Source organism: Corvus kubaryi, unplaced genomic scaffold (genome assembly GCF_017639235.1).
Source record: "Corvus kubaryi isolate FWS band 111438036 unplaced genomic scaffold, C.kubaryi_AGA036_p1.0 split1-131, whole genome shotgun sequence".
NCBI lineage: Eukaryota > Metazoa > Chordata > Aves > Passeriformes > Corvidae > Corvus > Corvus kubaryi.
Window position 1 is genome coordinate 2,723,732 of NW_024582073.1, and position 14,776 is coordinate 2,738,507.

Sequence of the window (14,776 nt, forward strand, 5' to 3'; positions counted from 1 at the left end):
TTTCTGATAAATTTATTTGTCTATTGATTTTTTTCTGTGTAAATCCTGTTATTTACCTTCTCAGATTATTACACTTTTACATATGAAACTTCTGCTCTTCCTTTTCCCAGCTGATACATGATTTTTGTAAAAATTGAAAACAACTTATTTACATAGGGCTTTTGAAAAGGTTTCGAATTTTGATTCAGGAAGAACAGTTTTAAGTAGGATGAAAAAGACAGTGATCATCACAATTTATAAGTTTATACAAAAAATGATCAGTAGTAACAAATTAAATATTCAGCCCTGAAAAAATCAAGATGCTTTATCAGAAGTAGGAAAAAAAACAGGCCACCAAATCGAAAACGAAACAAAACAAAACATATTGGATCAATAAAATCCAAAATTATAGATATCCTACAAAATGAAACTAATTACTAGTAAATTTGGGATACTTTTTAATTAGCATATTTTAATAGAAAATTAAATCACAGAATGCCCAAAAGGAAGAAAACCTGATCGTTCCAAAGTTTATTAATGTAATACATAATTTATATCTTTACATCACAAATTGATTCCTAATTAGTAGTAAGTGAGGAATGAAAGAAGGAGAGATAATAGCTTGACTAGCACTTGGTTACTTCTGTGAAAAAAGTTTGGTGTTCTCACTCATATTCAGTTGTGTTTCTGCCAAGAGTACAAAATCTGGTATTAGCATTACAAACACATAAAGAAACAACTACCTTTTAAATTGCAGATCATGCAGTTGCTTAATAACATAGGAGCAAGAAAAACTAGAGAACAAAATATTCATCCACTCGAGCCTGTGCTCAGTTTATTGTTACCTAAAATGGGTATAGATTATCAGGCAATCTTTAAAAATTGCTGGTTCAATTTATCAGACATGGAACAAAGAAAAGCCCATACTTTTTCGTCAAGGAGTATATGATCAACAGAAACATCTGTGGAGGTTTCTGAGGTTTCTTCTTTTTTTTTTTTTTTTTGTGCATGCTTTTTTTTTTTCTTTTCTTTTCTTTTTTGTTTGTTTGGTTTGGTTTTTTGCTGGGGGGGGGGGGTGACAATTAGAACATGAGAAATTCTTTGCTGGTCCCCTACAAAAGGGCGTATTATGCTGATAGAGATATTTAACTTAACCTTTTCCTACTAAAACTTCTATGTTTAAGATGCCAACTACTGTATGTTTCATCTCACTGAAGAAGGATGATTCCTAACTCTACTGAAGAAGTAGAGAATAGTCTGAAAATGATTTGATTATGAATTTATGGATGAATTGTACACAATCAAGATGTATTTAAGTATTTTTTAATGGCCTGAAATCCATTTGTAAGATACTAACAACAACCCTGAACATACCTTCTGTTTAAAACCTTCTGGCTTCAGCTACACTGAATGGTTTTTCAACAATTTTAGGAAGTATTACATGAGTCTTGGCACTGGAGTTCTCCTCAACTCCTTGAAAATTCATCTCAAAACAGTGAAGTAGCTCGAAGTTTGCATTTCAACCATTGAAATGCCAACTATACTACACCACTTTCCTTTTTGATGCTTTTTAATAATTTTAATAGAGCAGAGAACAGATTACACACTAATATAGAATTTCCTATAGTGAAAAAGTTTATTATTGATTTGATTCGTTTCAGCTTCAATTTATGAGCCTTTCTAATCCACAGATAATCTGATGGAACCATTGCTCTTGTGGTGCTCTTAGATACCTGAGAATGGAAAGGCCATATAAAAGATTCAGAAGAAGAAAGAGACTCTGGAATCTGTTTTAATTCAGCTGCAAAATGGAGCATAGAGATACCTGATTAAGTTTATGTTAAATCAATAATCAAACATTCAGGGTTTTTCAGCCTGATTTACATCCTAATTATTCACATTTAGGATCAGCTAAAACTAACTCTGGGGAGATGATTTTTACATTTATTATTTTTGACCTTTTTGGTTGTATAGATTACATCTGATGAAATTTCAGGTTTAGTCCTGTCCATCTTGCAAATTTTTATAGTGTGGTTTGCCCCTAAATATCTTTTGCTAGCTTTATTTATATTTTGTAATCCATTACTCTAAATTTTCTTGTCTAGTGATATTCAAATCACAAAAGTATAAACATCTCCAGAACAGGTAGACAAATAACATTACTTTCCTTAATGTTAAGCATACCAGAGAAACAAATAAATGATGGAATTTCTTAACAGTTTAATTTAACTTTTAAACAGAGATACATTTCCTAAAACAAACTTCATTTGAGCTATTTGTATTTATGAGGCTATATAATTTTCTCTTACTATTCTAACACTGTATTACAAACATCTACCTTATTTTCAAGCACTCTATTTCAAACACTAGACCTAGTATGTCTCATCTGTTTGTTAGCACACACTTGATACTTGCATGCAGACATATAATCTCCCTTACTTTCCCTAAAAGCCTCTAAATTTTTTTAAGAATATCACACATTCTTTTTCTACACCGTAAGTCATCATCCACATGAGTCTAGGCTGTCTTTTTTACTGTCCATCATTGCTAGGATCTACGCAATATAATTTTATTCTTAGCTGAATGAACTTGAGGACTATTCCACTTAGTAAAAGGTATCTGTGGATTCAAACCATAAAACATTTAACTTTGGACTAGATTTCTACATCTTTTAGCCATTCAAGCAAATATATTTCTCAACCATTAAAATAATTAACTGAAGCCTAAAGAAACCCTTAAAAATGTCTTCAGCCTGTGGTCAGTGAATGCCTCTTGTTGTTTGGACTAGTAGTCAGCTATTTGCGAAAGACAAATAAAAACGGGCCAATTGCCAGAGCAGCTGACAGCTAAATTAGCTTTACAAGGGTCTGCACTTCCAGTGGAAAATTTTAGTCAGAAACTGAGACTGGTTGAAAATCACTGAAATTCAGAGTTGGTAAATTCATGCAGAGGACACACACCATATGTGAAGGCAATTCATCAATTCCAGTGTACTGAAATTAGCTGATGAAAGAGTATGAATTATGTTTCATGTTGTGTTAACAAATGCCCAGCTGTAAATTTAAGGTCTTTGCATATCTCTCTCACATTTAAGACCCTTTAATGTCTTTTCTAAAGGGCCATATTATGAATTGTTTTAAGGTCAAGCAGTAGGAGACTTAGGTAATGTAAAACTGTCTTGATTTTTCTAGTTATTACCTCCTTACACTTCATTACATTTAGGAGGAATCAGACAGCTTCCAGAAGAATCAGAATAAGTTACAAGGTTAACAGGCAGTACTGGTAGATAACACAAGTAAAATAATAGAAAATGTGCAGTATGTTCTGCTGCTTTGGATGCTGATTTCCATATTTAATTAGGAAGCATGCTTAAATATGCTTTAATGTTATGCTTTTAATCCTACCTTTATCCACCGTAGTCTTCTTTCTTTTTTTCTTATCTTTAAGATCCAGAATACAATAACCCTGTCTCACTGCTTTAGTTACCATCCCCACTCACTCTACCATGATCTCTGGGGAAGATCACAACTAGTTGTGCACATTGATGCACAACTGACAGAATCTTACTATCAAGAGCTAAGTATTGTTCTACTGACTTTTGACTCAAAGTTTCAGATTCTTATGGTCAGTGACTCTGACATACAGAAAGTCATCTCTTTACAGTCATCCTCTGGAAAACTTTTCTCACACCACAGAGGCACTTAATACACTTAATTTAAATTCCCTCTGTAGGATAGGAAATCTCTTTCATAATAGGTGTAATTTTAATGCTACCAAAAGGATTTGTCTTTTTCCTTTTCAATCAATATCTCGTATCCACCTACGCAGCTGTCCCATTAAACTTTGCCTTGGGAATTCAAATTAGGAAACTGAAATGACATTCCATTTTTACTTAGCTGCATGTGTTTATTCAGCATCAATGTTTAACAGTTTAATAAGTTTAATAGTAATAATGAAAAAACCAGGTTAATCATAACTGCTAATTCCTATAATAAAGGTTTAGATTTATCTCCTGTACAATAAATAACTTGCTTAATAACTGAAACTCCTTTGGTAATGAAAATATTTACTTTTAAATTTACTCCTTAAAGCAAGGATCCACTGTTACTACAAAAGGGAAAAACTTTTGACAGATTACATTCCAAGCAGTTTTATTTCTCCAGGGAATGACATAAAAACTTGATGAAAATTCATTAGAAATACTTAGTAGTGTCTACAAAAAGGAGGAATAGAAGAATTGAAGAAACCTTTCAAATTCAACACAGTCTATCCAACATTACTATTCCTTTTATTTCTTGCTGTATCTCGACACCCAGAGCAATATTTACAGCTGAACACTGCACACTTCAATGTCTATTTGGTTGTAACAGTCATATACACTATCTGTATTCAACTGTAGTTAATTACAACAGTAATACTGATTGTGCAGTTTATTGCACGTCGTTTCTCTTAGGCAATGACAGCTCTTCATTCCAAAGTCATCTCTCTTTTGCCTTTATGTCTTCTTAATAACTCTAGCAAAAGTACTTCAATATCCTTGTCTTTAGTTCCTCTTTCTTGTCTCTCCAAGAATGTCAAACTACTCAGCATTTAAAAAATTTTTATTAGTACCCGATCACTTCTGCTGACTCCTCTTATCTTTGACCGCATTTCTGTCAGAAGAGGGTTGCAACAATAGACAACACAAGCCTGGAACATCTTCTGCATGGGGAAAGAACAGAATTTTTCACCTTGGAAAGGAGAAAAGAAAGAGAAGTATGTTTGGCGAACTCTATAAAGCTCCAAATAGAAGGGAAAAAAAAAGAGAATGGATTATTTCCCATGACTTATATACCAAAGTCACACAGTACATTTATTGTGCAAATTATAGGCTACAAAAAGGAATAATTTCTGCATACTACATGAAGTTTACACTGAAAATTTATTGCTATAGAATATTATTCCATAATTAATTCAAAAAAGGATTTAAAAGAAATAAGAATTTATTAATTGATGACTAGAAGCTATAATATTCTTTATGGTCAATCTGGCTCAAAAATCCCTGAATCATTTATTCTGGTTGGTTATTTTGTTTTGCACAATTTTTCTCTATGTTTTTAAAAGTCATTGCTGCACTAATACACATGGATGCAAACTGATGATAACTTGAGAAGATGCTAAACTTTATTGCTAAATCACAATGTGTTTAGATATGTGCTCTTTTTGCGTGGTAAAATTGGATATCTAGCACACAATTAGACAGCTTTACCAGGATTGTGACTGTGAACAAAGTTACTTCTCTGTGTAAACTATGTAGGCCCTAGGGTCCTTAGAGATACTCGGACGCTTCAAAAGCAAAACCTTGAATTACACACTGCACGATGCCTAGCATGTTCATAGCTCCACAGAAGTTACTGCTTTTATATAATTTAACAAAAAACCCCAAACCAAAGCAAAAAATCACTTAAAAAAAAAATCTATTCCATGCTCTTATTTAAATAAGTTTTCTTTGTGTCACCTGCCATATTTATTCTACAGCAGTTATACATCTATTTCCGTAATGACTTTTTGACAAATTTTCTACCTCATCAGAAAGTCTCTATACTGAAATAATTCTACAACCCACCCCAAAGTAGTATGTGTGTAAATTGAACCCAGTTGCTTGAAGCACTGATAATCAAGCTGATGTGGGCATATATATTACATAAAACTTCCTTCTCAACTGCATATAATAACAAGGTTTTATTGTTTGTGGAGAAGATATAAAATTTGGCCAATTTCAAAGAACAGTGAAAGCAGATATTGAAAAGACTGGCATATTTTTATGGCTATAACCTCAAATTAAATTTATACCTAACTCTTATTCAGTATTACTTTTTCTCTGGAAATAATTATAAAAATTCTTTCTTTTTAAAAAAAATTTTTAACCTGTCAATTTATGGTGAACAATGAGCTATAATGTGGCATGAATAAAAGCAAACCTTGACTTCTGTTTTATTCCTAGGCAATAAAAAGCTAAAACATAATGGATCTAGTAATTCTACTCCATAGAGTGTTCTGTTCATTTTTAAATGAAAGCTTCACTAAAGCTATTTCATGAATTCTATAAAGCTGGCAAAAGAAATACAAAGGGAAGCCAAAAAGTTATGTCAAACAAGATTGTAATTCACACCAGAATGTGCCATGAACTGTAGTTTGGAAGGTTCAGACTGGATGAAAAACAATTTCACATCTGAAATTCCCCAGAGAGATTATGTGATCTCATTCCTTGAAGTTTTGAAAAAATTGCACCAGACAAAACCAAGAAAGACCAGATAGAGTGTTAGTGATAATCCTTCATTAAGAGGAAGATTACAGTATGCGATCTTCTGAGATCCCTTTCAACCAACATTTATATGATTTCCATGACTATTTCCTGAAGTTAACTCTCCATTACAAGAGAAAGGGGAGCCAAATAACAAAACTAAATAAGAGTCATCTTGTCAGCATAACACAAACTGCTCAAAGTAATAGCCTGGAAGTCACAAAAATGTATAATATACAAGCACCACGATGTCTTGGAGATCTTTTCCAACCTTAATGATTCTATGATATCCAACCATGTCTTTTCACTGTTCTCTGCTACATGCTCAAGAAGAACTGCAGCCCACAGGAAAGGCTCATATTGGAGAAGTTCGTGGAGAACTTCCTCCGATAGGAGAAAGTAAGGGAAGAGTGTGATGAGTCATCCTGAGGAAAAAAGAGAAGCAGAGACAATTGCAATGAACTGGACACAACTTCCGTTCTCCATCCCCTTGCACCACTGTGGGAGAGCAGGTAGATAAATCAGGAGTAAAGTTAAGCCCAGGAGGAAGGGAGGGGTGGGGGGAAAGTTGTTTCAAGATTTGCTTTTTATTTCTTATTACCCTTCACTGATTTGACTGGTAATAACTTCAGTTAATTTCCCTGAGTCTCTCCCAGTCCTTATCTTGACTCATGAACCTTTACCTACATTTTCCCTCCCCTGTCCAGTTGAAGAGTGACAGAATGGCTTCGGCGGGACCCTGTCCAGCCAGGGTCAGCCCACCCCAAGTGCCAGTGAAGTTCACCCCTATTACCAGTCCTAGGTGAGTACACTGTATGTGTACATATACCTGGTATGTAATCAGTAACTCTGTATAGATTTTACTGAATTTAATTTTGCTTTATAAAATTATTTAAACTGAGTAGCTGACATCTTCACAAGTCCTTTTTACCCAAGTCCTAATTATGTAGCTACAGCATGGAAAAACGGATCTTTATATAGAAATCATCTAGCAGATGAGGTAAAAACACTATCTAAAACAAAATAAAAAAGGGCAAAGGAAATTAATATTTTTTCATCTGAGGTATTAAAAATTCACTTTATAGAGAAACACAACATTGCATTTCAACATCTAGAAAGAAGTGACAAGCTTACTACTACAAAGTAAAAAGAAACAACCAAATGAAACATGTACATTACCAGAATAGTAATGTCCTGTTTTAAAATTCAATGCATCTTTTAAACTTTAAAGGATAAAGTGAATGTACTACTTTTTATCCATCTGGCATATTTTTTTCTATTTCCCACATTTTCTAACAACATTTTCTGAATAAACAAATAATGAAGAAGCAATTGAGCAACTCATAATTACTACCAACATTGAAAGAATAAAGGAATATTAATTTTCACAAGTAACTGTTAAACTCTGTCAAGATTTTTTGTAAAAGATTTCATTGTGAAATTTGTGCGTGACTAAAAACTCATCCCAACAGTATTGAGCCATGAAATGAAACCTTAGAGAATTCTTTTTGCATGTGGCAATGTACAACATCACTCAAAGGATTCTTTCAGACAGCTGCATTAATGTAGCTAGCCAACTTCCTGGTTTAAAGACAGTATCTGCCAACAAAAAGTTATCACTTCCATGCCTGAGTCAGAGAAACAAAGTATGTCATCAACGAAAATTTTATTTTTTATCTACTCTGGTTTGGGGATTTACTTTTCTCATTCTCAAGCAGTCAACAGGACTGGTTTAGATAACAGATTTGTTTAAATTGTGGCAGTTCACAAAAAGCAAAAAACCATGAAAACAAATTTCAGCTCTACAAAGGAAAGCAGAAAGATGATACTAGTAAGATGCATACTTTATCTATTAAACAAGAAACGTTCCTGTACTGGGGGACCCAGAACTGGAAATAGTATTCCAGTTCAATTGCAAATATTACATTTACTCTGCAAAATAAGATCATAACTTTGAAACTAACTATAATGGCTATTTATGAAGCATATGAAGTTTCACAGGTAGCAAAACAGATGCCAGGCAAGTGAATGTAATAAAAGTGTAGTGGTGGTGGTGTCTTTGGATAGCAAATGGCAAAGACAAAGGCAGACAGGGAAGTTTGAGGAAGGGCAGGTTCTAAGGCAGGATAACTTCAGAGAGAGAACAAGAGAGTAGCCACAATCATAAAACTGGGATCTGTCTATTACTGCAGATTGGGAAATATTACTTTCTTTTGCTTGTTCCCCTTAGAGAAAGGTATTTGTGATGGAACAACTAAACTTTAAAAATGGTTAATGGTGACTAGAGTTCTCACTAAATGAATAAACCTGATGAAAATCAGGGTTTAAAAAACCCAGAGCATGTGAGTTTTTCTTACAGTTTATTAAAACTTTCACCAAAAGATACCCAAAAAAGCCCCAGAAAATCCCAGCTTAACTTTCTCTGACTCAGTTAGACTGAAAGAATAAAAGTAGGTCTCAAAGTCTTTCTGTGAGGACATGATGTCAGAACAAATGTGATTGAGTTATTTGCTCGAAGAAGTAATAGTAAACTGTTTAGATTAGGTGGGGGAAAAAAAATCCAAGGACTATTGGAGGAAAAATAATGTTCATGCACAGTTGATAAATTTCTGGATGCTTCTCTGGTAAGTAAAAAGAAATAAAATTATTTTTTCATTGAATTTTTAATTATTATAAGGAAGAGTAAAAAAAGAAGAAAATTAGTTTCTGCTACTGGAAAGGTAACACTTAAAAAAATTAAGAATAGTAACCTGGCACAAGACTAACAAAGGAGATAACAAGGTGCACATCAGTGAAAAGCAATGCCAATGACTTGGCAGTAAATAGCAACAACAATGAATATTTATTTCAACATATAATAAGTAAGCCAAAATACAATACCTGCTTAAATGTTCAATGACATTCACTGCCAGAGCAATTTTATTTAAGAGCACACTGTGCCTCAGCTTGGTTTTTTAATATTCATTCATTCACCAGTTTGAAGGATACTCAGCAGAAGAATAATATGCGACTCTGCCACAAACTGAGCCTGACTGCTTCCATGTATGTAACTCTGTAAAATAAAAATGAAAAACATTCCTCTTTAAGAAATCCATTGAAAACAGCACAACCTTATATTGTGAGAATAAAACCTGTTTTGCAGAAAAATGCAGGCAGCAACAGCTAGAAATTAATAGCACAGTTTATGTAGGTTTAGTAAAAAGGAATGTTAAAAATAGTATATTTAGGCAAAGCACATATATACAGTAAATGTAGTTTCAAACACGAAAGCATTACGCTGAGCTCTTTTTCACACTGCTGCTACTGTGGAATAAAGAACATGCATTTATTTGCTCAGGTGATACAATTTTTCAGAAGGGAGGTGATAAAAACAAGGGCATGCCTCAGCATGGTTTTTACAAAAATGAAAACTGAAGCCTGCCTTAAACAAATCATTCTACTTTAGTCTTTCTCAGATTAAGCAAAGTTTCTTCATACAAAGTCTATTTCATCTTTCTCCAATAAGGTACAATTGTGTCCATCAAAAGTTCCTAATGCATAAACCATCTTATTTATATGGAAATATTGTAAAATAAATGTTAATATTAAAACTAAGTCTAACACAGTCTACTACCCTCTATCCCAAACAACCTTGGTAATGGGCTCCCTTTGTATATTTATTTTAAGAACCTGTAGTGTATTAGTGAAAAGCTGTCAGTGTTTATTGTCAACTGTCTATGACAGCAATAAAGGAAGCAAAAATCTGAAGGACTGTCAACATGCACAAAATGAGGGAGATTCTTTGTCTTCCTCTCCTATATCAATTACAAACACTGAGTACAGTTTTTCATAGCATGCTATGTGAAATTAAATATATCCATGTTCTGAAAGTATATTATATATATTCTTCTTAAGGATAAATAAAATTTTCACCCACCCCAACTAAATACAAAGAAAAATGCTCACTAGTAAGGCAAAGAAACAGAAGACTTTTGCCCTCATTCTGAATGTAGGGTTTTGTTAGTTTGTTTATTTTATTAACTCATACATGTTGCTTTAGTTCAGTTTATTCTGAGTATTTCTGGCAGAATACCATCCTTTTCATGATTCAGAACAACTCAGATTTGAAATAATTGGATGCTTCAGCACACAAAAGAATGCCTTCACCCATGCTAGTAAAAATCTGTTTGATGCAGTGTCAGATCATGTAATTTGTATTTACTCAGTATATTTCTATCTATTGTTGTCAAAATTCAATCATATTACGCTCATTCAAATAACCAATTCAAACCTCAACCAGGTAAGACCTTCATGTAGCTGAAGTTTCCATTTCTCAGAGATACTGTTTTTCCTTTAACAAGATAAAAAACACTGATCTCATAAGAATATCTCACTGAAGTATGATATGACAGTGAGCCAAACTGTATTTCTTGATTTTTTTCCATGATTTCTTATAAATTTCACTAAGACTACATATACATATATACACATATACATATATATATATATACACACGATACACATGCACACATATACATAACAGAAAGGAAGGAAATACGAATATTTCACACTAATAAAAATTAATGAAAAAGTTAAAATGCTTGATAGATTGGGTATTCTGATTCAGTTGTGACCACTCTCCTGTGAATAGTGACCTTCTGTCCTTATCTCTCATGCAGCTAAAGCAATATATATACATGTAGAGATACATGTACACTCGCAGAATCTGGATTCAAGTGTGCCTAACAGACAAACATCTATTTCTTCTAATGATCACAGCACAAAGTTATAGTCTAAAGCTTACAATGATTACATTTTATATAGTGTATTTGTTATTACAGTGTGAACTGAAATAAAAAATGAGCCTTTCATCAGAAATGCATGACAGGGTCTAGTAGCACTATTTAGTTATTATAATCACTACTACTTGTTCTCTACACGCATGCTAAATTGCATGAAAATGCACACTGGGAACTAAAGAAATACACTCTGTGTTGAATATACACTGTTATTATCACTAGCTAATAAAACTGCTACCTGACTCCTCAGATTATAAATGCTGTCTGTATCTGTAAAACATTTACATGAGAGATGTCATTTTTATTCATATGCCCTATACTTTAACAAAGTAAATTACTTTTCCTCTTATGCTAGCAATTTAATTCACCCTAACACCATTGGAGGAACAGAATGCAATGTTTGTACATAAATGCATGTACATGCAGACACTATAGACAGAAATTATTCCCTTCCTCAAAACAGTTTGCTGATACTACATTGTTTAGTTTTCCTCCTACTAGGAACGAAGAGAGTCACTTCCAGAAATTTTATGCTACTGTTTCTGATGACAAAAACCTATTCCATGCTGGGGAGGAACCACATTTTAAGCGCTAGTCCTCATTGACCAGCATAGTAACTTTATTTAAAAACATCACTCAAGCTTGTGTGACTTCTGGTTTCACTTGGCAATAAAAAATAACTACAAAGAATTTTGTTAATGAAATAGGACAGTTTCATAACCATGTAGCTGTCAAACCTGTACAGTAATGATGGTTTTAAAAATGCCAACAAATATGCTCTCAACTCTGAAAATTTCAAGCATGATTTTTCAGTAGCTATTCATACTTGAAAAATTGACTAAAAAATCTAAGGATGATCACAGTCTGCAGGAAACTCAGTTTGCAATATTGTCCATGTAGACTACTTACAATGCAAAGCTGAAACACCACAAAGAAAATACTAAAAGCTTAAAAAAACTAATTACATGGTTACTGCTTTTAAAATAATATTCTGATTTTAAAAAGAAGAAAAAAAAAATCAGAAGAAATTCTGATTTAAAAAACTTTATGGCAAGTTTTTGAATATTACTGAAGTGGTATACTGATTTAATGTAATGCATTAGCAGGGCTCATATCTCAAGAATATAAGGATACAGCTGTTGGAAAGACATTCTCAAAAATCTCTCATTAGAATAATAGAATCATAGAATGGTTTGTATTGGAAGGGGCCTTTAGAGATCATCTAGTCCAATCCCCCTGCAGTAAGACCATAAAGTACATTAGGTTGCTCAGAGACCCGCCCAAACTGACTTTGAATGTTTTCAGGGAGAGGGGATCTATCACCTGTGCGTGGGCAACCCATGCCAGTGTCTCACCACCCTCATGATAAAAAATTTCTTCCTTGTACCTTGTCTAAATCTACTCTCTTTTAGTTTAAAACTATTACCCTTTGTCCTATTGCAAGAGGTCTAAAACATCGGTCCCCATCTTTCTTATAAGGTACCTTTAAGTATTGAAAGTCTGCAATAAGATCTCCCCAGAGCCTTCTCTTCTAATTCATTGCTAATCATTATGATAAAATCCTAATAACAACAAAGAATTTAGAGCAGAATCTCTTTCCCTGCCTTTTGGTTAAATTAAAAGACCAATTAGTTTTATTACATGATGCAAAATATGCATATTTATATCAGAATTTGAACAGTCTCTCAAAAGATAAAAGTCCTTAAGAAAGTAATGGAAACAAAGATATACTCATTATCACTATTAATTAGGTTACAGATAAGAGTCATAACTGCCATCTGATACTCAGTACAAAGAAAACAACATGAACTAGATACAGTGTATTTGCAAATGTGATACTTGAACCAACCAAACAAAAATCTGACACAAAAAAAAACCCAGATAAAAAAACTAGAATATTAATTTCTGGCCAAATGTTTCATAGGGATACATGTTATAACTATATTTCTTTAAATGCGAGTTGCTAAAGGCATAGCCTTGCTTACAAGGAAGTGGATGTTCTTTGATTTAGTTCTGGAAATCTTATGTGTATATTAAAAAGCTAGTAGGAGACAATTATTACATTCCCAGAGAGGGGACAGAAATGGATAAAAGCAACGGTAGTAGCCACCTTAAACACAGAAGCCAAGTTTCATTTTTGAGAGGGCAAGACACCTCAGGTGAACAGAGAGAGTTGAACTAATTGAAAGCACTAGTTGAAAGCCACTCTGTTAAAGAATTAAATAAGGCAGATGTTTACGGTATTGCCTTCAAAAAATAAAAAAGGAAAAATTATCGTTTTAACTACTAACTTCTTTGTTCTATTACAAATGTTCTTAGGTAGATTACTCTTAAAAGTTACCTAGCAGTAGAACTGTGTGTGATTAATAGGGTCCTCAAATTGTTTCCCCAAGACATCGTTCTCCAAGTACTCAAAACAGTAACATGGCACATCTCCTCTATAGCTGTGGGTCAATTAGAGCAATGCTAGGTAAGTACAGAAAGTGACAGACTATTCCAGGGATGAAGATTAACCAAAATAATTTGCATTTGACAATGTATTGTGAATCACCTGAATTTATGGCAGTAACTCATCCCATTTCTTATAAGGGATGGATCTTAACCACTTCACTAAAGAATTACAGGGTGTGTATTTTCCTCAATGAACCTATTTTCTAAACAGACCAAAAATAAAATAGAAGTTTTCAGAAGACAGAAGAACAGTATTTAATGTAAAAAATTATGGCAAACAACTTTTCTTGAAGAGAGAATGGTGAGAACTGTATGGCATTTGTCTTCGTGTCTTTCCCTACAGGCATATGACAATACTGTGAGGCCGCTTGAAGCATGGATTATATGTGTATTGAGACATATTTATGCAAATTTAGCCCCCAAACACCAGTTTTGTACACTGCAATGGCCATTGACTCATCAAGTTTTGAAATTCATGGCCATCTGTGGCTCATACTTACCTAAAATAAAATGTATTTAAAGAAACTTCTTTAAAGAATGATTGAAGAATTAGCTACTTATCAATTCTCAAGCTAAAGAAAAGACCTGGTCACATGTGAGGTTTCTTAATTTTCATACCACTTCTTTCCTTCTATAAGAAGATTGCTGAATGACCCCCATGCAAGGCACAGATTCTCATGAAATTTTATGCGAAGCTACAAACCCTTAAGACACTGAGAAGTATAATTTCTGGTTTTGCTATCTTTTCTGCTTTTTCACACTGAATCCACTTAATATTTGGAAACTCTGTGAAGTCTATCTGGCTGCAAGTGCTTTAGGCAAATGCTTTAAATAAATTCATGAATAAACTCAGTTTCTCTCTTTGATTTTGAAGGCAGCAAGAGGGAGGACCATGTAAGATGCAAAGATAAAATCTATCAGAAGAGAGGAAACCATAGCTTGAGCAGAAAACTGTTCACCCACACAATTAACACTGTCACACAACAGACAACAGCAAATGTCATGCTGGTAGGACTAACAGGAGAACCAAAGCCTGAGTAACTCACACTTTGAACAACCAGTCCTTTTCCAACTCCAACATTTTCCCATCTCAGGTCTTATTTCACAGAAGCTATTTGAATTCTGAACTGGAATGCTCATATCCCTAAATCAGGCCATTTTCTTTAGCAGTGACAAACAATTGTTCAATGCATGCATATTTTTACAAAACTGTTTTAAATGTTTATCTACTATTCATAAATTCATTAAATATTTAGTGTTACTGAACTGCAGATGGTACATACAT

General features: G+C 33.5%; 1 protein-coding gene across 3 annotated transcripts in view; it reads right to left on the bottom strand.

Moving 5' to 3' along the window:
- The window catches only part of TUSC3 (tumor suppressor candidate 3), a 198,372-nt gene that overhangs the window by 12,759 nt on the left and 170,837 nt on the right, over positions 1 to 14,776 (bottom strand). For all 3 annotated transcript variants that reach the window (XM_042053380.1, XM_042053379.1, XM_042053382.1), the window contains exon 7: positions 9,251 to 9,314. In XM_042053380.1, coding sequence (XP_041909314.1) covers positions 9,251 to 9,314 — 64 coding nt within the window. The remainder of the gene's footprint in view (positions 1 to 9,250; positions 9,315 to 14,776) is intronic.